A 22,948-nucleotide genomic window follows, 5' to 3' on the forward strand; every position below is an offset into this window, starting at 1 on the left:
CAAGGATAGATGCTTCAGTTCTGCGTTACTCGAGAACAAGGCTGGACTGTGAAAGGTAAGTGAGGTTTTTTTCTTTACCTGCACATGGTCATCCTCAATCACAGGATCACTTGTACTAGTGGATTTATCCGCTGTCCGCTTCCGTTTCATAGCATGACGTGGCTTTGTTTTGGCAACTTCTAGAAGAGGCAAAAACATTGCAAATTTTAGTCTTGTTTTCTTTCCTTCAACAGAGCGTATTCAATTGCATATATATAAACTCCAAAAACTCTCACATCTACAACTTAGTTCCCAACAGAAAAGGTTTAGATCAGTATTTCCAACAGAATATTCCAAAACAGGGTCACATTCCATTACCTAAAACACACCTACAACAAACAAAAAGCAACTTTTTCATACCTGGCCCATTCCAACAATCTAATCAACATTCCTGTTCTAGTCTTTCTGATTCAAAAAACATCCTAAATACTACGGCTGGATTAAAACTCACAGCTTTCTTGCTAAAATTTTTTAAATTATTGGCTGCTACTTAGTGAATGATTCAATGCCTAACATTTAGAGCTATGTCTCTCATTACCAATATCTCTGTAGCCATTAATCACTCTAATTTCTTCTGCTCAGAACACTTTTTTCCACCTTAACATTTTGAAATACTACCTATCCCTGAAATGTCTAGCTCAAATGCCACCCATATCTAATAAATCATCCTGCAACTCCAAACACTTTATATTGTTTTGTTGTTTTCTGTACATACTTGTTTTGTCTTCTTCATTTAAACTAAAAATGTCTTGAAGGCAACAACACTGTTTTATTTCAGCTTTGTTTCACTGTCAGCAATCAGCAACAAGCTAAAATGAACATTTATTAAATGAACTGGCATTCAACATTTATAGAACGGCAGTCATGTATTATAGGCACATAAACAGAGTAACAAATACTTACGAGCACTTACTGTTTCAGGCATTACTCTAAGGGTTTAACTTGTATTAATCTAATCTTTATAATAGTCCTCTGAGACAGATTTATTATTATCCTTTATTATATATTAGGAAACTAAGGTAAGGTAAAATGGAATGCCAAGGTGCTAAATGGGAACCAGGAGTCAAACCCATGCAATTTGATGCCAGTAACTATGCTTATAAAACTTTCAATCTTTTATCTGTAAGATTCTAACTTATTTACTAGTATGAGCATTAATCTAACATTATAATTGTAAAAGCAAATATTCTGATTTTATTTAAAAATAAGTTGTAAGTTAAACTTACTACTTAATTAAAGCAGCTATATATAGTCTAAGAGACTAATCATTGTCCTCATTTTTGATACTTAAATATACTGTAACACTATATATACTGAATGAAATTCAGTTGATCTTCATGCATTAACTCTCCAGCATACTGCTCTCTCAGATCCTACTGCTAGATCACAAATATTCCACTCTGTAAATCTGTCAGTTTAAACACAAAAGACTAAAGAAGTAAGACAGGGAGAGAAAGTCCAAATATTGCAAATTCTCCGAGCTTGGGATTAGATGGAAATTCTAGAAATCTAGTTTAAGTGGATTTTTACATACTGGATTCCTTTCTGTACCAATTGGAATCTTCGTGAAATTCTACACAAAATAGCTGAAAACAGCTGCTTCATTTGGAGGTGAAAAGGGAGCCCAGATTTCTACCCATCATGGTTCTTTGAAGATTCTGAAACCATCAAATTCTTGGGGTTCCTAAAAAAACACGTTAACCTAAGCTACCCAATGAAGACCCCCTTCTACAGTATCCTGGAGGGATTTCAAGAAAATTTGAATTCAATGCAGTATATTTAACCTAACAGCCAAAATTCACACACAAATTTTAACATCCTGTGGGTCCTGTTTCCCTTCAGAACCTCCCAGCAGGCCCAGCCACCCTCCCTCCAAACCGCAAATGGTAAACTAACAAAAAACAGGTCTATTTGCACTCCTCAACAGTGCCCTAGGCTATTTTACTGACACTGCCCTTTTTAATTCGATTTTCAAATTTTTTACCTTCCTGAATTTCTTTCTCCCTCTACTTTAATTGATCTTCAGATCATTTCCTCCTCTCCACAGTATCCAAATTAGAGTGTTATGTTTCCAAACAAAAGTTGTAAAATTAAGTCTCATTTTATATGTAGATGACTTTGAAAATTCCCAGCTTCCCAATGTAACAGGAAAATGTACTGGAGTTCGTTGTGCTTACTGTCACCCTCTTATGCCTCCTTCCCTGTTTCAGAACAATTAATTTTGTTTAGGGACAATTCATTGTGATTTCATAATCCCAATTTCATTCAGATATCTCAATGACAGCTTCTACACTTACTAGGTTCACAACTATTCACTAAGCTCCACACCCTGTGTAAGGCATAGTGCAGGAAGCTGGGAATATAATAGTGAACAAGCAAACACAGTCCCTGCCCTCAAAGAGCTCATGGTCTATTGGAAAGACAGAGAGTAAAACGTGGAATTACAACATGTGTGGTTCATATTAATCCTGAAGATGTTACAGAAACAGAAAAGCAGACCAATACAGTCTTAGGGTGTCAGAGACAGTATTTAAGAAAATAAATTAATCTTAAATGCTATTCTTTGACAGCCTAATTTGTGATTTTGTCGTATTTATTTTATAAATTATTATACAGTGAGGATAAAAAGAACAACTTACAGAAATTTACAATATAAATAACTAAATATCTTCTACATGGCTTTAATACCCTACAAGGTCACATATCAATAACTAAATTAAAAAGTCAAATATTATTTCTTAATGGATTTGTAAAAATTCCACAACTATCATGATTGCTCCTTTATTAGTGTGGATTTCCCTCTTCAAATCCTTAAAAATTAATGGACAATAGATATCAACAACATGCTAGATTAAAAATAGTTTGTAAACCACCAACCTAACTTTTTTTTTTCCAAAAGAGGCCTAGATAATATTAAAATCAGCACTTCATAACCCCCCAAAAAACCTGTTAATTGAAAGTAAATAGACAAAAAATATTAGGAAATCATTTACCTACTATAACCATGTCAAGTACAGACACTAGAAAGTCTTCTCAAATTGAAAAAAAAAAAAAGGGACAAAATAATAAGTATAATAGAAAAAAGGACTACATAGTGTGTTTTTCCCCCTTTCAAATCCAGAGAATTATTAAACATAATTAAAAGGTCCAGTCATGAAACAGGTCAGAATGAAATGGTTAAAGGTGATAAAAAGAACACAGTCAAAAAACGAAAATGTCAAAATCCCAACAATTACTATGAAAATCCATATTAAAACAGCAACAGAAAACTAAAAGTTTACCAAGACACATGAAAACATGGGAAACACAATGGTCTCTAAATAGGAAGACTCAGTGCTGTAAGAATGACAATTTTCTTTACAACTGTCTCTATTGTAATTCTAAACAAAACCTAAGATTTGTTTTTAGAATTTGCCATCTATAAAAATAAGTGACAAACACATGACGGGTCAAGAAAATTGTGAATAGTAGAGGACAGAACACTGGAATAGAAAAGAAGGCCCTGAGATAACCCAAGTGTATCTATGAATTTCATACATGATCAAAAAGCATTTCAAAGTAATGGCCTGGCAATGGATATCAATAAATACCATTCAAACAACTAAGTGACAATTTGGGATAAAAAACAATGTTAGCTCCCACAGACTAAACTGAAACACTGACTGAATTTAAAAACTAAACTAAAATAAATGGGCAAATAAAAACATGAATACTCTTTGAAGTGTTAGCAAGGCCTTTCAATAAGGTCAGAAATAGACACTGAATTATGATCAAGAAATATACTTACTCCTGCTGCTCAACCCAATGATTTGGCATACATATCACAAATATTAATGAAATTAAGTACATCTGCTTTGAGGATTATCTTCATCCAAGTAATTCTCAGTCAAAACTATTTACTTACCTGGTTATGTCCTGGCAAACTGAACTGGAAGCAAAACTTGATTACAAAAAAAAAATTACTAAATACTGCACAGACATAGGAATATCCCCAGGAACCTTTAGTGAGACATACTCCCCCAGCCCTAGGAACTTCAAGTCTTTGTTTTTGGTTACGTTTAGATTTCCTTAAGTGTGGAATGCAGCTTCAACATCACAATCAGCATTGACTTTAAGATAAATACATACAGTTACATTCTCTAAGCCAAACAATTTGAATTTTCTGGGTTGGATGTTTTACAAACTATTTTACACCCCCACCCACCAACCCACTGTCAAAAATTAATTCAAAATACATGTGATCAACAGAACCCCCAAAACAAATTTAATTCGCCAAACTGGCTTTTTGTAAGAAAACTCACAGGACAAGCTCATGCCTTTCTCCAGCCCTACCCTGCAGTTGCTAATCCTGGGAGCATTGTCATACCTGACTCAGATACCAGCGGTACATGGGACAGTCTGCTCCTGGCCCTGGTTAGGGGCCTCCGAGGGTAGTCTTCATGAGACTGCACGTCACAACTCTCAGGCTGGGAGCTCCCCCTCCTGTCCTCACCTGTAGCCCCAGAGCCACTCCCATTAGTCCTCTCATCATGTGCTGGGCCTGCAGACCCCCCTTGTGGCAGAGTCCTAAAGGAAAAGGCGGATCTCGTACCATCCGGGCCATTCACAACACAGGCTCGGCTGGTTGAAGGACGTTCCTCATCAGAACACCTGCTAGTTCTCCTTTGGGATTCCTGGGGCCTGTGACAGCAGCATCTGGGGCAGACAGAACTCTCTGCATCTCCCTCCTCCATGGCCTCAGAGTCCTCTGACCCACCGGGGGAGCAGACACACTGCCTGGACACATCCACTTCTGTAGGGCTAGGCTCGGAAGAGCCGCCGCTGTTCACCGTCCTTACAAAGTCGGGGCTTTGAGAAGCAGTGCTGTGTGAGCTGGAGTTTCCCACTGTGCTGGCGGTGGTGCTGCTGCAGCTGGGATAAACATCCTTGTTTTTTTTCTTTTCAGGAATATCCCTAGCTGCTTTCATATCGGCTTTGATCTGCTCACTGGTGACCTGACAGCCTTTCTCACAGCTGCTTTCCTCGAGGGGAAACTGCTTCGACTGGCCCATCTGATGGGAGTTGTACCTCTTTCGAAGTGGAGTCTTGCCTTTTCCACTTACTGCTTACAGAAAAAGAAGAACGGCCCGAGGAAAAGAAAAGATTTCAGTATAAATTCTGGACAAAGGGCAAGAGTAAATCTGGAACAGGAAACAATGTATACTAATTTTTCTAAAATACAAATGTGATTATCTCACTGAATTGCTTAAATATTCTCCATGGTTACCTAGTGCCTACACAGTTTAGACTTCCATAGCTCAGCCTTCACAGTTCTTCATGATCTGATTCCAAGCTATCTTTCCATTTTGTCCCCTCTATTTAGATGCTATATTGTATCCCAATATACCACTGCCTCAGGGTCTTTGTTCTCACCAATCTGTCATCTGTGGAACTCTGTTCAATCTCTTCTGCACACCCACCCCAAAGCCACTGTAGGATACACCCTGGAATATTATCTGTGTTTCTCACCTGATTCTCCATACTAGAGGCTTCTTAAAGATACCATAACTTATATCATCTCTGTATCCCTCACAATGCCTAACACAGTACCTGGGGCACAGTAAGGCTCAATGAGTGTATAAAGCAGTAAGCAAATAAGGTTTCATCTGGTCAACAGAGGTTCTAGTTGCTAAATTTAGAAAGTGAATTTTTTGGGAAACATTATGTTAGTAGGTTGGCCATATCACTTTTCCTAAATTTCAGTTGCCAGAAAAGCTCCTTCCAACTAAAGTTATTGCTTAAGATGAGTAAAACAGAAATTGAATAATCAGTCAGTGGTTAGTAAATTATTCCAAGGCCAAAGAATTGAGTTTTCTATACACAGAAGTGCATATATATTTCAGGTACAGTGTTAATTGTTTGAAGGACATTCAAATGTATTAAGGAGTAATGGCATACAAGGGAAAAATGAGTGGATAATTAAAAAAACAAATTTATCCTTTGCAAAAAGTGGTAAGCACACAGTTCTGAGAAATGAAAGGGAAAGACAAGGAAGATGTATGAATCTAAAAGTTAAGAGAATTATAAACTCTTGGTGAGACAAATGGCAAAAGGTACTAACTAGATTTAAAGGAAGGCAAGGGATTAGGAAAATGTACTTGAGTTCTCCCTCAAGCACCGCACTGGCCACCAATACTAAGCACAGCTGGACAGATTATTAACTGGGGAATGACTGGTTGTTCACTGCTCTGGATGACTCAGTAGCCATGCCTTACATGACCAACAGGCCTCTTAATAATTAATCCCTGATACTGTGATGCGCAACTACCTAAAGCCTCCATTGGGGGACTCAAAACACTTACTTCTCTTCCCTGAGCCCTCATTCATTAACATTTTTGTTGTGCTACACTTGCCCATGGTAGTACCACCCAGATTACCCTCTTACTTTGGCAATAGCCTTTCTTGCTTCCTATCACATTCCCTAAGGAATGTGTGAACTGCAACATAAGCTGCAGTAGGGATACATTATACAAAGGTCACGTGTGTCAGTTCTGACGGTGACTCTCACTAACAGAGGAAGACACAACTGCTCACCTGACAGTTCCCTGGACTGCCCTGACTCTCCAGTTTTTTCTTCACGTTCAGAGTAACGCCGAGCACCATTCTTAGGGATCCAGACTTCCTGGAGTTCTAGACTGTCTTCTTCATCATCACTCTCTGAATCATGAACAGTTATTGGGGTTGGTTTTACTACACGCTGAAGACCACTAGGTCCTAAAACAAAAAATACAGGCCTAACAGTTAATTTGTGCCCAAGAAAGGCTCTTATGTAAAGTACTATTTCCAAGTATGGAGAATAAAAAGAACAGAAAATACATTCTTGAAAGCTAGATGCGTTCTTGCTATTTGAGTATGTACGTTTACGCTGAACATCCTTTATCTGCTTTCCAGTACAACTCTTAAACCTTTAGCTATTATGACCCAATTTTCTGACAAGTGACTAATAATGGCAACATCAACCAAATGAAAGCTCCAAGGAACCTTCCATGTCTTTTTCCAGTCACATTTTACAACACCTGGCACAGAGTAGGCATTCAGTAATTATTTGTTGAATAAGTGAGCACATCTGTAAGACATTTAAAACAAGGACAGTTAAGAGATATTTTCAATTCAAAGACAAGGTAGCATTACAAAAGATCAGGAGTGAGAAAATCTGAGTTTTAACCTCAATCTTTCCCTTGACTGCTAGCTGAACGGTCTCTAGTATATTATCAAACTTTTGAAAGAGTATTAGTTCCCATCTGCAAAGCACAGGGTTGCATAAAGTAATCTTTGAGGGCATATGAATCTACTGTCTGCCATAAGTCATGAAATGACACAGTCTAGATCTTGGTCTCTTTATTAAACCAAGTCAACCACTCCACTGCTCCTCCCCAACTGAGATGATGTGAAGTTATAAGCAGAATATTTAATCAGGTTATTAATTTTTCCATCAACAATTCACTGCTTTCTTTTTCTACACACACACAAAATCGGGATGAGGCTGAGGAAAGGGAAACAGAGACAGACAGACATGGATACCTGGCTACATAGAAAAGCAGTTGTTGTCACAGTTACAAACAAAGAATACCAAGAATATGCTGCATGCTTCAATAAACACCATAAAGTACATCAGTGGCTGTCAATGTCGGCAAACAAGTCTTCTCAGAGTCAGGCTCCAGCAGTCAGAATGATGAATGTAGGAAGAGTCACTTGATTACCTGCTTGTTCCTCATCAACATCCACAGGAATAATTGCCTGACTATGAGCTGGAGTGTCATTCCCATCCTCAGCTACTACTTCTCCATCTTCTTGTACCATGTCTTCCATCTCATTCAATGCTTCAAGAAAAAAAACAAAAAAAAGTCAAAGTGAAAACCAAGAAAGGCATAAAAAAAAATCACAATGGCAAGCAAAACTGGCAGTTCTGAGGACTGAACAGCCTCCAGATTACTGAAGTCATTCTGGAAAAACAGCAGGTTCCTGTGCTTCATTGTAGCGGTATTAACAAAAAGTGTTCAATTATTCTATAGAGGAGGAAATGAAAATCACACAGTGGAGAAAAGCCCATCGCCATAAGATGAAAGAAAGGAGAAAATGACGCAGTTGAGAGAAGAAAGGGCCACATTCATCTCTGCAGATGTTACCAAGAATGTCTGTATGATTTGTTTCCCTCTAAGCTATCTGTTTTGAAGATGGTGAAAGCCAGCTACTTAGGAAACCTTGTGATTATCTTGGGCAATCAATCTTATCGTGCCTACCAGCTAAACAAGGATATCTTGGGCAGGAAGTTAAACTGCACCTCTCTCCACCTACTTTCTAGTTTCTATAGTATCATTTACTGGCTAATGTGTGCCAAAGATCATTAATAGATACAAACTGTGCATTTTTAATATTTTAAGATCTTTAAATGCTTTATATGCATCAAAGTTATCCTTATTTATTATTGGCTATCAGTGATAGAGAAGGTGTAATTTTATTCTTGTATTAAGCCAGACATAAAGTTCAGTTAGTTTACACCAGAAATCAATCCAAACATCTACAACCAACTTGTATTTGATCAAGGAGCCAAAACCAATTCCTGGAGCAAGGACAGTTTCTTCAACAAATGGTGCTGGGAAAATCGGATCACCACATGCAGAAGTATGAAGCAAGACCCCTACCTTACACCTTACACAAAAATCCACTCAACATGGATTAATCTAAATCTACGACCTGACACCATGAAATTATTAGAGAGCAGCAGAGAAACCCTGCAAGACACTGGCACAAGAAAAGACTTCTTAGAAAAGACCCCAGAGGCAAAGGCAGCCAAAGCCAAAATTAAAAATTGGGATTACATCAAATTGAGAAGTTTCTGTACAGCAAAACAAACAGTCAAAGTGAAGAGGCAGAATGAGAAAAATTATTTGCAAATTATGCAACTGATAAAGGATTAATAACCAAAACCTACAAAGAGATCAAGAAACTCCACCACAACAAAACAAACAACCCACTTAAGAGATGGGCCAAGGACCTCAAGAGACATTTTTCGAAAGAGGAAATCCAAATGGCCAATAGACAAATGAAAAAATGTTCACGATCACTAGCCATCAGGGAAATGCAAATCAAAACCACAATGAGGTTTCACCTCACCCCAATCAGAATGGCTTTCATACAGAAATCAACAAACAACAGATGCTGGCAAGGATGTGGGGGGAAAAGGCACACTAATCCACTGTTGGTGGCAATGCAAACTGGTAAAGCCACTATGGAAGACAGTTTGGAGGTATCTCAGAAATCTGAATATAGCCCTACCACATGACCCAGCCATCCCACTCCTCAGAATTTACCCAAGGGGAATTGAATTGGCAAATAAAAGAGCTATCCACATCTCCATGTTTATTGCAGCTCAATTCACAATAGCTAAGACATGGACTCAACTGAAATGCCCATCAGCAGAAGACTGGATAAAGAAATTATGGGATATATACTCTATGGAATACTACAGAGTGGTAAAAAAAGAAATGAAATCCGGTCATCTGCAACAAAATGGAGGAATGTGGAAAACATCATGCTGAATGAGATAAGCATGGGACAAATATCCTATGTTCTCTCTGATCTGTGGTAACTAACTGAGCACCTAAAAGGAAACCTGGAGAAGTGAAACTGACGCTATGAGAAGCAATGACTTGATCAGCCCTTGTTGAGGAATAGCTTACTATTTTATTCTTTTCAGTATTTTCTTTCTCTACTTAATACCACTGGTTGAACTCTTTACTTAACACAGAATTATTCTTAGGTGTTTAAATCCAATTGAAAATTGATCCCTGCTACAAATGAGAGTGGGAATAAGAGAGGGAGATGGTACGTACATGTTCCCTTGGACTTATCCCTAAGGGTAAAGCTAAATACTTGCCATGGGACTCCAAATCCCATTAAGTTGGCAGGTACCAATGCCATCTTACTAGTTAAAGTGATCAGTTTAAGTTCATAATTGATCGTAAAGATAGGATTAAGTGTCAAGGGCATCACATAAGTAAGACCAGTGCCTGCTAATAATAATTGATAGAATTAAAAAGGAGAGAAGCATCCAACATAGGAAGTGGGACACATAGCAGACTCATAGAATGACAAATGTCCTACACAGCACTCTGGCCTCAGAATCAGCACTTAAGGCACTTGGATCTGGCTAAAAAGCCCACGAGAGCATTTCAGGCATGGAAAGCCAAGACACTGTGGCAAAAAATGACCTACATGAAAGATCTCTGTGAATGAGATCCTGCTGGAGGTCATCAAAGAAGGAGGTACCTTTCTCTGAAGGGAGGAGAGAACTTCCACTTTGACTACGACATTGTCTAAATATGATCAGAGTTGGTGAACTCAAAAGGCTTCCATAGCCGTGGCAATTCATGACTAGAGCCTAGGGTGATTACTGATGCCATAAACAAGAGTGTCAATTTGTTAAGTCAACAACAGGAGTCACTGTGCACTTACTCCTCATGTTGTGCTGTACATTGTGATTTAATGCTATAACTAGTACTCAAACAGTATTTTTCACTTTGTGTTTCTATGTGGGTGCAAACTGTTGAAATCTTTACTCAGTATAGAGTTGATCTTCTGTATATAAAGATAATTAAAAATGAATCTTGATGTGAATGGAAGGGGAGAGGGAGCAGGAAAGGGGAGGGTTGAGGGTTGCGGGTAGGAAGGAAGTTATGGGGGTGGGGAAAGCCATTGTAATCCTTAAGCTGTACTTTGGAAATTTATATTCATTAAATAAAAGTTTAAAAAAAGAAGGGGCCATCAAAGAAGGAGGTACCTTTCTCTGAAAGGAGGAGAGAACCTCTACTTTGATATTGGCCTTGTCTAAATAAGGTCGGAGTTTGTGAATTCAAAAGGCTTCCACAGCTTTGGCAGCTCATGACATGAGTCATCATAAATAAGAGTGTCAGTTGTTAAATCAACAACAGGAGTCACTGTGTACTTGCTCCCCATGTAGGACCTCTGACCTTAATGAGTTGTACTATGAGAGTTAACGGTAAAACTAGTCTTCAAACAGTACTTTATACTTTGTAAGTCTGTGTGGGTGCAAACTGTTGAAATCTTTACTCAGTATAGAGTTGATCTTCTGTATATAAAGATAATTAAAAATGAGTCTTAATGAAAATGAGATGGGAGAGGGAGTAGGAGGTGGCATGGTTTGCGGTGGGAGGACAAGTATGAGGGGAAGAACTGCTATAATCTAAAGTGGTACTTATGAAATTTATATTTATTAAATAAAATCATTTTATCATCCCCCCCCCCCCCGCCAAAAAAAATGTTCAGTTAGTTTTCTGTATCTTCTTAAGATAAACAATCACTTTCCCAGAGGAAGTAAATAAAACAATTCCTGGCTTTTACCACCTCTTTAAAATATTAAATCTAAATTCTTCAGGTGAATATCCAAGGCACTCATTCTTACTTACCTTCTTTCTTTCCAACCATCTTTGGTCTCAGTTTGCAATAATCACAGGAATACAGATTGAACATCCCCAGTCCAAAAACCCAAAATCCTAAATGCTCTGTAAACCAAAATTTTTGAGCATCATGTCATCACTTAAAATGTTTCAGATTTCAGACTTTTAGATTAGGGGTGCTCAAACAGTAAATATTCCAAGAACTGAAACACCCTGGCCCCGAGCATTTAGGATAAGGGACACTTAATCTGAACTACCTTTCACATTTCCTGCTAGGACACAACTCAGAGGGCAGCAGAGGCTGTGTCCACCTTCATCACCACTGTATCCTCAATACCTAGGCAGGGTCAATGACTTGGCTTTGAAATGAACCAACCATTTGAGTGAAATGAATAAACCAGCAAAAGAAGGCAGGATTCATGTCTTGAAAAAAATAAACCACCTACTTAAGGAGACAAAACAAACTCATACAATTTACAAAGAAAGAAGGAAAAATAGGATTAATCCAAAAAGTCATCATTCAGATATATGTCACTGAAATATATAGTAGTAAGGTTTTAACTTTCATGAAGACAGTGGGATTTGTTTTGGTCTTAAACATACACAAAATTACATTCCCCTTTCTGTTCAATGTCTCATCTGGAATTTCTTCCCAGCTCTAGCCTGTGACATTTACATTCCAGTTAGTGACAAAATGAAGATTGACCTCCTGGGAAATTTTCTGTAAAAGTAAATCAATTTCCTTCTCTCATTCAATTCTAATAAACTATGAAGAGCAATTAGCCATTAATGTGTACATACTGTATTAGGCTCTATGCTTGCTTTTATATATATAACCACAAGCAGATGGGAAATCTACAGTCTTGGTTCTTAAAGAGGATGTACATATTCTGGCAGAGATGGCATATACACAGAGTAAGGTCAGGTCAGAACATACTTGGTCAAATGCTAGAACGTATTTACCAAATGCTAGATCAGTCCAAAAGTTCAAGGAGAACACAGACAGAGGAGAAGCAACTCATTTTCCTGTGGATCAGGGAAAGATTCACTGAGATGAAATGACATTTCATACCAGGAGGTATGCCACATCTTTTTTTTTTTCCAGAAGAGTGAGTGGTCCAGCGAAAATAAAGAACAGGTGCTTGTGTTGTGATGAGGTATGTGAAAGAGAAAATACGGCTGAGAAGGCAGCCTGAGCCTCAGTTTGCAACAAGCTTAGAAAGTCTTGCTAAAAAGCTTTGAACTGTTTCCTGTAGGCAGAAGGGAACCACTAGAAGGCTTTTATGCAAGGAAAGGCACGAGGAGAAGTGCATTCACTTATCTGTATGATAAGGTTTTCCAAAGTGCTGAGCACCTGCTATGAGGATACCAGAAAAATCTGGGGAAATGTTTAACTTAATAGAATGCCCCAAACTTGGATAATTTCTTTCGTTGCATTCATTTAAATATTTATTGAGGATCAACTACAGTTTGTTACTATTCCAAGGTGCCAGGAAACATGGGTTACTCCAGTACGGGAAGTAAAAGAAACCTTCTTAAAAACATTAATAAAAACATCAGATAGCAACATCTTATGTAACAAAATTAAGAGTGCGGTGTGACAGTGGATTGGTGACTACTTAAGATCAAGTAGCAAGGAAAGACACTTCAGAGATTAACATTTAAGTTTAGAACTTATCATTAAGAAGCCTACCTTGAAAAGGTAGATGGGGGAAATTCTAAGAAACACCAGTTAGCATGGCTGTAGATGCCTGATGGTATGTTCAAGCATGTTTTGTGAGATGCAGAGCAGGACAAGATCAAGAGACCCCAGTTTGTGACCTGGATTTTAATTTAAGGCAATGGAAAGCTATAAAACAGTTTTAAATAGGGATCAACATTGTCATTTTTTTTTTTTTAAAGTACCCTGGATATTTTAGGAAAGAACTAATTTTAGCTGGGCTACAGAGAAAGTAGGAAGACCAGTCTAAAAGCTATTCAAACATTTACGTTGGCCAGCGTCGTGGCTCAATAGGCTAATCCTCCATCTGCGGCGCTGGCACCCCAGGTTCTAGTCCTGGTTGGGGTGCCGGATTCTGTCCTGGTTGCTCCTCTTCCAGTTCAGCTCTCTGCTGTGGCCCAGGAAGGCAGTGGAGGATGGCCCAAGTCCTTGGGCCCTGCACCTGCATGGGAGACCAGGAGGAAGTACCTGGCTCCTGGCTTCGGATCAGCGCAGCACGCTGGCTGCAGCAGTCATTGTGGGGTGAACCAACGGAAAGGAAGACCTTTCTCTCTGTCTCTCTTTCTCTCTCACTAACTCTGCCTGTCAAAAAAAGAAAAAAAAAAAGGGTATTGAAAAAAAAAAAACATTTATGTTAAAAAAAGTTTGTTACAATGGAAAAGGAAAGAAAGACATGATGGGGAATGTTTTAGTGACAGTAAGACTTGCTAAAGGACTCAATGTTGTAGAGAGCAGGTAGGTAGCAAAGAAAGACTATCACTAACTTGGTCTCTGGCAAAGAGATGATGATGCCTTTGGTTTTGATTAACTGCTTCTTGGTTTTCATTTTTTAATTTTGTTTTAAAAAACAAAATACACTTACTGGGGTTATTTTCAGATTATACTTTGTCTTAGGCTTTAAAAATAAGGCCCTGGGGCTGGCGCTGTGGCTTAGCAGGTAAAGCCACTGTCTGCGTGCCGGCATCCCGTATGGGTGTTGGTTTGAGACCTAGCTGCTCCACTTTTGATCCATGTTTCTGCCATAGCCTAGGAAACCAGCAGAAGATGGCCCAAGTGCTTGGGCCTCTGCACTCATGTGGGAGACCCAAAAAAGCTCCTGGATTCAGACCAACTCAGCTCTGGCTATTACAGATGAAATATATTCTCTCTCTTTGCCTCTGCCTCTCTGTAACTCTGCCTTTCAAATAAATAAATGAATTTTTTTAAAAAATAAAGGCTTTTCCACCAGCACTGGTTCTCTAAGTATGGTTCCAGACCATGAGCATCAGCACCATCGAGGAACTTGTCAGAAAGGCAAATTCTCTGGAGTTACTCAGACCTACTCACTCAAAGTTCTGAGGGCAAGGCTCAGCGGTGTTTCAGCAAGTCTTCCAAGTGACGCCGAGGCACACTTGCTTGTGAATCCCTGCTATCAATAAAGCTGCAAAGCAACTCTACTCAGTGCTTAAGTTAGGGTAGCTGGGGCAAGAGCGTGCACACCATAACACTATACTTAAACACATCACATTCCTGAAGTTGTTTTAAGTCAAGATAGAAAAATTACTTACATGATGTATAGGTAGAACTTTGTTTAAACAATTAAACAGTATGCTTTAGTAATTACATAAGCATGATTTTGACACGCACAAATTTTGTTAGGACAATGTAAACTTTTAAAAAACATGAATATCTATTGTTCTGTTTTATTACAGTACAGCAAAGTTCAAGAAAAGAAGTTATATTTTCTGTTAACCAGACAACAATTAAATAATCATAAGCCTTCTGGAAGAATACATTTAAAAAAGGAAAATCTTATTAATTTATGAAAGTTTGGCAAATCAAACAACTTCATATTTTTCTTGGAGGTTGCACTAATGATAATGTTCACCACAAAACACCATGATTCATCATAGCATTTTATAACAAATCCACTTAATTTATACAAATTAAATGGTTGTTAAAATTATACAATGCTTTTCTTTTAAAGTCCATTACTTAATGCAAACTGAAATTAAAAAGAACGGAGCAACGATAAGCAATTTGATTCATTCTAGAGCTGGACCAAATGAAATCGAAGGTCAAGCATAAAAATTTCTAAAAATTATACATTAGAGAGAGCCACATGTCACTACCAGTTTCAAATTAATTATTAACACTTTGCTAAATGTGAGTGGAACCATCTATGTCAGTTGTTTTAACTAACAGTTTCTGACAGTCATTTTTATTTTGAAGCCCTGTACTCCTCTTAGTTTTAACCAAGAATCACAGTCTTTCTCCAGTTAATTATTTTTGAAAAAAAATCTACCTGATGTATATGTGTGGCAATAAATACAACTAAATATATTGCCACCTGGGCAAGACCTGTGAAACCTAATGTTTATAGCCATTGTTCTTACTCTATAAATGCTGCCATTACCTTTTGTGTTCTTAGGCTTCCTCCTGCTATTCTTCAATCTTTCCATTATTGCTTATTCCTTTGTGTCTCTGCTTTTAATAAAATTGAAAATACTGTACATGATAGTAGTCCTCTAGTTAACTGCTGAAGTTGAATATTATCATAACTATAGCTTAGAAATTCAAAATAACTTTTTCTGTATCTTAGGTATTTAGTTTGTATTCAAGTCTCTCATCTACTAAAACCATATTTATAACACCTAAGAATAACTGTGTGTTAATTACAGAGTTCAACCAATAGTATTAACTAGAACAAAAAAAAATACTAAGAGGGATAAAGTATTAAATTATATATCAACAGTCGGGACAAGGGCTGATGAAGTCACTGTTTCTTATAGTGTCCATTTCACTTCAACAGATTTCCTTTTTGGTGCTCGGTTAGTTGTCACCGACCAGAGAGAACATATATTTGTCCCTTTGGGACTGGCTTAATTCACTCAGCATGATGTGTTCCAGATTCCTCCATTTTGTTGCAAATGACCGGATTCCATTGTTTTTTACTGTTGTATAGTATTCTATAGAGTACATGTCCCATAATTTCTTTTTTTTTTTTTTTTATTTTTGACAGGCAGAGTGGGCAGTGAAGACAGAGAGACAGAGAGAAAGGTCTTCCTTTGCCATTGGTTCACCCTCCAATGGCCGCCACGGCCAGTGCGCTGCGGCCGGCGCACTGTGCTGATCTGAAGGCAGGAGCCAGGTGCTTATCCTGGTCTCCCATGGGGTGCAGGGCCCAAGGACTTGGGCCATCCTCCACTGCACTCCCGGGCCATAGCAGAGAGCTGGCCTGGGGTCGGGGCACCGGATTCTGTCCCATAATTCCTTTATCCAGTCTACTCTTGATGGGCATTTGGGTTGATTCCAGGTCTTAGCTATTGTGAATTGAGCTGCAATAAACATTAAGGTGCGGACAGCTTTTTTGTTTGCCAATTTAATTTCTTTTGGGTAAATTCCAAGTAGTGGGATGGCACAATTATTCTTAGGTGTTTAAATTTAACTGAAAAGTGATCTCTGTTAAATATAAGAGTGGGAATAAGACAGGGAGGAGATACACAATTTGGGACATGCTCAAGCTGACTTGCCCCAAATGGTGGAGTTAGAAATGTGCCAGGGGATTCCAATACAATCCCATCAAGGTTGCATGTACCAATGCCATCTCACTAGTCCAAGTGATCAATTTCAGGTCACAACTGATCATACTGATAGGTCTAAGATTCAAAGGGATCACACAAACAAGACTAGTGTCTGCAAATACTAACTGATAGAATAAAAAAGGGAGAGAACGATCCAACACGGGAAGTGGGATACACAGCAGACTCATAGAATGGCAGATGCCCTAAACAGCACTCTGGCCTCAGAATTAGCCCTTAAGGCATTTGGATCCGGCTGAAGAGCCCATGAGAGTATTTTAGGCATGGAAAGCCAAGACACTCTGGCCAAAAAAAAAAAAAAAAAAAAAAAAAAGAAAGAAGGACCTAAATGAAAGATCTCTGCGAGTGAGATCCCAGTAAAAAGTACGGGCCATCAAAGAAGGAGGTACCTTTCTCTGAAGGGAGGAGAGAACTTCCACTTTGACTACGACCTTGTCTAAATAAGATCAAAGTCGGCGAACTCAAAAGGCTTCCATAGCCTTGGCAACTCATGACTAGAGCCTAGAGTGATTACTGATGCCATAAACAAGAGTGTCAAATTGTTAAGTCAACAACAGGAGTCACTGTGCACTTACTCCTCATGTAGGATCTCTGTCCTTAATGTGTTGTTCAATGTGAATTAATGCTATAACTAGTACTCAAACAGTATTTTACACTTTATGTTCTGTGTGGGTGCAAACTGTTGAAATCTTTACTTAATATACACTACATTGATCTTCTGTATATAAAGATAATTGAAAATGAATCTTGATGTGAATAAAATGGGAGAGGGAGCAGGAAAGGGGAGGGTTGCGGGTGGGAGGGAGGTTATAGGGGAGAAAAAGCCATTGTAATCCGTAAACTGTACTTTGGAAATTTATATTTACTAAATAAAGTTAAAAAACCCATATTTATAAATCAAATTTTAAACTTTAAATTTCATTTTCTTTCTTAAATCAATAAAGATAGGAATTAAGTCAAATGTGTTCTTTAATGTGTATTTTTTTGTCCTTGCTGTACAAATACGTGATTTCACAACAGAAAACATTCTAGTGTAGGGTATCAATGCCAACCACAAGTAGGTTTGTAGGATTTGCACTGAAGCTATTTTAAGTTTCCCATGGATGGCCCATGCCCTGCCATGTTCAGATCTTTGCTAGTGATTTGCACAATGTATGACGGCACTCAGACAAGTCAGACAGATGATATTTGACTTCACACCCCTCTCACCCTTAGTACTTGTGAATAATGCACTTCTCTTTGCATTTTTTGGAGTGGGTGTGAGGATAGAGATTTGATCGTATGTTTAAAATGCTAAGAGTGAAATAAAAACCATGGAGCTACATATAGCTGCATATAGCATGAATTACTTTTCAAGGCTGGAAATAAAGACTGGGAATTCAACAGCATACAGTAAGTAACAAAGTAATGAGATTCAGTGAAAATGTATAAAGAGAAATCAAGGACCAAAGAGGAACAGAGGAGACGTATGTTAAATGAGGTAGCAGAAAAGCCAGGAAAATGGTTTTGGAGTTCCAAGAGAGTATCTTAAGATGGCAGAAGTGGGCAACGAAGTCAAATGTCGTTGAGATGTCAAGTAAGATGCAAGTGGAGTAATGATCATAGATGACTGCTTTGTTAATGGCTTTGCCAAGAGCAAAGAAAAGTTTTCTACAAAAAATCTGTGAATGAAAAAGTAAAGATACTGCATACAGGCGATCCTCACAGTGTGTTTTCATTATAAAAGTAGTTATATAACATTAGGACACCCTATTTCTCAATATTGGCTACATCTAAGAGTGTGCAAAAGGGTAGCAAAAAGATGGTTAGATTAATAGTCCTTTTCCAGTTCTTTGGGTCGGCTAGGAAACTAGATAATTTGGTAAGAAAACAATTTCACTCCATCCTCACTCATCAGTAAAGGGGCCGATGGAATCTACTGATACACGGGTTGATACTCAGCAGGTGTTCAGCCAATATTAAAGGAAATAAGACAGATAATTACATAACTGAAACCCAGTAAGTATTAATTCATGTTCTTAACTTGCTGGGTAGTTGGCGAAGATTTAATGCTTAAAGGTATGTTAACGGTGCCATGTCTATCACATGGTTGCCATTCATTTTTTTCAGTTCTTAGAACATCCAAAAATGCTCTCCACTTTCATGATCAAGGAGATAGTAAAATGCTCCTTTACCTAAACCTGGAAGTTAAATTCCAGTTAAATCAGGCTTCTAAGGCTATCGTTGCACCCTAATGCAATGGCATCTATCAGTCCTTCCCATCCTGATAGTTCCTTTACAAACTCTGTAGACAGGATACCCCAGAAACAGAAGAGAAAGAAAATTCCACCTACTCATTTGCCTTGTCAACTAGATCCCTTGAATATAGAAACTGAGAAGTTCAAACAGGGGAAAAGAGAACAGGATGAGGTCAGAGAAATAAGAGCCAAAGTAATACATCATCAGTTCGATGTGAAGCTCAGGAGAGATTTGCATTACCTTCAGCCGCAAACTGCTGCTCTCCAGGCTGCAGTTCCTGCCGAAAGTCATTATCCTCATCTGAGTCATCTGGATGATGGTGATTGTTATCATGAATGTTGGCATTGTTATTCTGGGCATTGTTATCATTGTCATTGTTGGAGTTCTGATTGCTCACAAGGGCTGAGGAAACTCCAATTCCTGTGCCTGCACTCAGACCAACACGAGCACAGCCCTAAGACAAAACCAAACCGCACACATTTTCATTTTAAATCCTTCTTTTCACTATTATATAAGAACTAATATTCACATAGTACTTTATAAAGTACTTTTCACATACACATGAAAAAATTCATTTAAGGTTCACTGCACTTCAAGCAAGGTAAAATATTACTGGCCTGATTCACAAATGATGCCCACAGCAGAGGACCCATAAGTGCTACAGCTGGAACAGGAAACCCAGTAATCTCACCTCATATCCTAAACTTTCCCCAATTATTGTGCACTACTTGAATAGTGGGAATGTTATCTATTAATAATTGACAAGAAGGAACACAATTAGTTGAAGGAGTAATTAAGTTTTTATTGCCATGATGCTACAAAATTCTATCCATTACATAGTTCTTTCTTAAACTATTTATTTATTTTCAATTGCTTTCTGATTGTTTGGAAGCAGGGACCCAGAGATCTTTCATTTGTTGGTTCACTTCCCAAATGCATGCAAGAGCAAAGGCTGCACCAGGCTACAGCCAAGGGACCTGGAACTGAATCTGGATCTCACATATGGGTGGCATGGACCCAAGTACTTTGGCCATCATCTGCTGCCACCCAGGGTGTGCATTAGCAGGAAGTTGGTTTAGAAAAGGAATGGGGACTTAAGACCATGCACTCTGATATGGAACGTGAGCATCCTAAGCAGCTAGCTTCTCTACCGCTGTCAAATGCCTACCCCTTTTAAGCACTTTTCAGTAAAATTTTATACAACTGGGCAACCTAAGATATACTAGGGTACATAAAAGAAAAGACAGCAGCAAAGTAAAATGTTTCCAAAATAAATTCCTGATCTTTATTATATTCAGATTTAATTACTCAAAATAGTAATTTTTGTCTTAATTTAAATTTCCATGCCCACCCTTGCCCTACCCTTCCTAGAGACCTTTTATATCATTTACAAGAAAAAATTCATTACAAACTTTATACCTTCATTGAGGCTGGCAATAAGAAATCCAACACTGTGAAGGAAACTATTAAAAACAAACAAACAAAAACCAAAAAAAATCCCAGCTCAGGGGCTCACCTTGGGTGGTTCACGAAACATCTGGTCCAGTGAAATAAACTCCAGACTGGGCAACAATTCAATAAACTGGCCAAATGAGTCCAGCTTCAAAGCATGGCACCTCACCAAGTTGATATCAACCAATCGAGTCCATCTTGAGTGGTCTGTTGAAGAAATGACAGGACCAAAAAGAATTTAAATAACATTATCACATCTTTTATGAGTTTTGCTATAGTCCACAAAGAATTTCAAATCCTCTCTCTTTAACTTTTCTTTTATCCATGATCTCAAACCTGATGACTTTTAAACTAAGAAGTTTGCATTTCTAATTCCATTGTGAAAACTAAATGGCCTGGGAAACATTAACTTGATATTAAGTCAGCCCTGATGTAAATGGGATTCACTCCACAATCTACATGCCTTTTCAACAACAGGACATTAGATAAAGAAATTATGGCACATTCATTTAACAGAACATTATGCAGCTATTTCAAAAGAACGAAGGAGAGCTAAATATGCTCGTTGATATGGAACACTCTCCAAAACATAGGTAGTGCAAAAGACAGCTACAGGACAGTGTATACAGATTAAGATCCTTTTGCATATATAAATAATTTTAAATGCTATACATGTATCGGTTGTAATATGCACAAAATAATCTGTCCAGAAGAATATACAAGAAACCGTTGATAATGGTTACCTTTGAGAAGAGGAGACTTTTCATTTTGTACCTTTCTGTACTGTTTGAAATTTATCAAGTGCATGTATTATTTTTATTTTTTAAGTGTTAACAGGAGTTCTGAGTGATGGGATTATAGGCCATTTTTTGTTTTCTTCTTTATACTCTTCTGTATTTAGAAAACAAACAAACCAAAAACCCAATAAATGTTATTTTTAAAAAGTGATCTACACCTGCTACATCCTAAAGTTCATATTTCTCAAAAACTTCTTGGTTTAGCTGGGCTAGGGACAAGATTTAATTTCTGGTATAGGTGAGACATGGCCATTCTAATGAGTGATTTCAACAGAAGTGCCAGGACCCTAAAACAGACCTGGAAAGTGGTTTGTGAGAACAGAGACCCTAGGGAATGACCAGGGTCACGTGACAGTAAGGAGGCTGTTCTGCAGATGTCGGGGGGAGGGGGACTCTGCTTGGTTAAAGTGTATGTCACAAAGAAAACTTCCTTGACCTGAATTTATTTCAAGGTTTGTATATTTAGGTATTTAAGATGTACCTTTAAAGCAGCAAATAGTATTACAGGCTGAGCATCCATAATCTGAAATCCAAAATATTCCAAATCCAAAATTTTTTGCGTGCTAACATGACTCTCAAATAAATAATTTCAGATCTTAAAGCATTTTGGATTGAGGATTTTTGGACTATGGTGCCTAGCCATTTAAGTCTATAGAAATATTCTCAAATCTCACCACATCCCTAAAATCTGAAATCTGAAAACACTTCTGCTCCCAAGCATTCAATCTGTATTCTCTCAGGGAGTAAAATGAACTCCTGTCATAATGAAAAATAGCAAATGCAAAAATTACACATCTAGGATTTCTAGTCAACAGAAAATTAAACCTCAGGTTAGTGTTTACTAAGCCACCTAATTAAAGTTTTTAGATATGCCTTTGTCCTTTCAGATGATGTGCCATTTTGAAGGTAATTAAGGAAAAAACAATGCTAATATCCTAGATCCTAGGAAATAATTCCTAACTTTTACTTTATGTACCTGACTCAAAGATGTTCATGTGAAGATCAGGGCACTCAAATACATACCCAGGACAGTGCAAATATTGTAGGCAGAGAACTTCAGGTATTTGAATATGAACATATTTCTAACTCAGTTAACAAAGGTTCACAGATTTTAGATGAATAATATATATAAAATACCTACATTTTACTTTAGGAATTCAATCACAACACACAGAAAACAGACATATGCTTGCAATATAAATATATAGCTGTATTATTTAGTCTATAATACCTGAGATCCAATTGTACGGGTTATGCAGATGGGGGCAATTGTAAATTGCCAGATATTTGATACATGAAAAAACTTCATTGACTGCTTTCATCCCTATATCAGTGATGATACCAGGATTTTCCACCACATCAGCCAAACCATACTTCACAAGATCTGCATTAGCCATTCTGCCTGGAAAGAGAAATCAATTTCACAGAAAGTAAAATTCTCAAGTGTCATGGAGTATGGTCAATTTTGTACCTTAGTATCCAATATGATCAGACTCTATGATCATTCTGAGTCATTTGTTCCTTATCAAGTTCAGGTATAATTTTAGGATAGATATTCTATGTATGGCAGTGCTTACACAAAATAAAAATCTATATTAAAAGACAAGGGATAGATAACAGGAAAAAAATCATTTTCAACTATTTAGAAAAGGAAAAAAGAAAACA

The 22,948-nt window shown here is 37.8% G+C and overlaps 1 protein-coding gene across 4 annotated transcripts in view; it reads right to left on the minus strand.

Annotated features, from left to right (window-relative positions):
* The window catches only part of FBXO38 (F-box protein 38), a 62,085-nt gene that overhangs the window by 9,942 nt on the left and 29,195 nt on the right, over window positions 1–22,948 (minus strand). For 2 of the 4 annotated variants that reach the window (XM_062188881.1, XM_062188883.1), the window contains exons 10-16: window positions 22,515–22,685; window positions 20,551–20,693; window positions 19,275–19,488; window positions 7,779–7,898; window positions 6,613–6,792; window positions 4,406–5,140; window positions 79–179 (exon numbers count right to left, since the gene is read on the minus strand). In XM_062188881.1, the coding sequence (XP_062044865.1) occupies window positions 79–179; window positions 4,406–5,140; window positions 6,613–6,792; window positions 7,779–7,898; window positions 19,275–19,488; window positions 20,551–20,693; window positions 22,515–22,685 (1,664 nt within the window). The remainder of the gene's footprint in view (window positions 1–78; window positions 180–4,405; window positions 5,141–6,612; window positions 6,793–7,778; window positions 7,899–19,274; window positions 19,489–20,550; window positions 20,694–22,514; window positions 22,686–22,948) is intronic. The other 2 variants (XM_062188882.1, XM_062188884.1) reach the window with 2 other exon arrangements.

Source organism: Lepus europaeus, chromosome 4 (assembly GCF_033115175.1).
Source record: "Lepus europaeus isolate LE1 chromosome 4, mLepTim1.pri, whole genome shotgun sequence".
NCBI classification, from domain to species: Eukaryota; Metazoa; Chordata; class Mammalia; order Lagomorpha; family Leporidae; genus Lepus; species Lepus europaeus.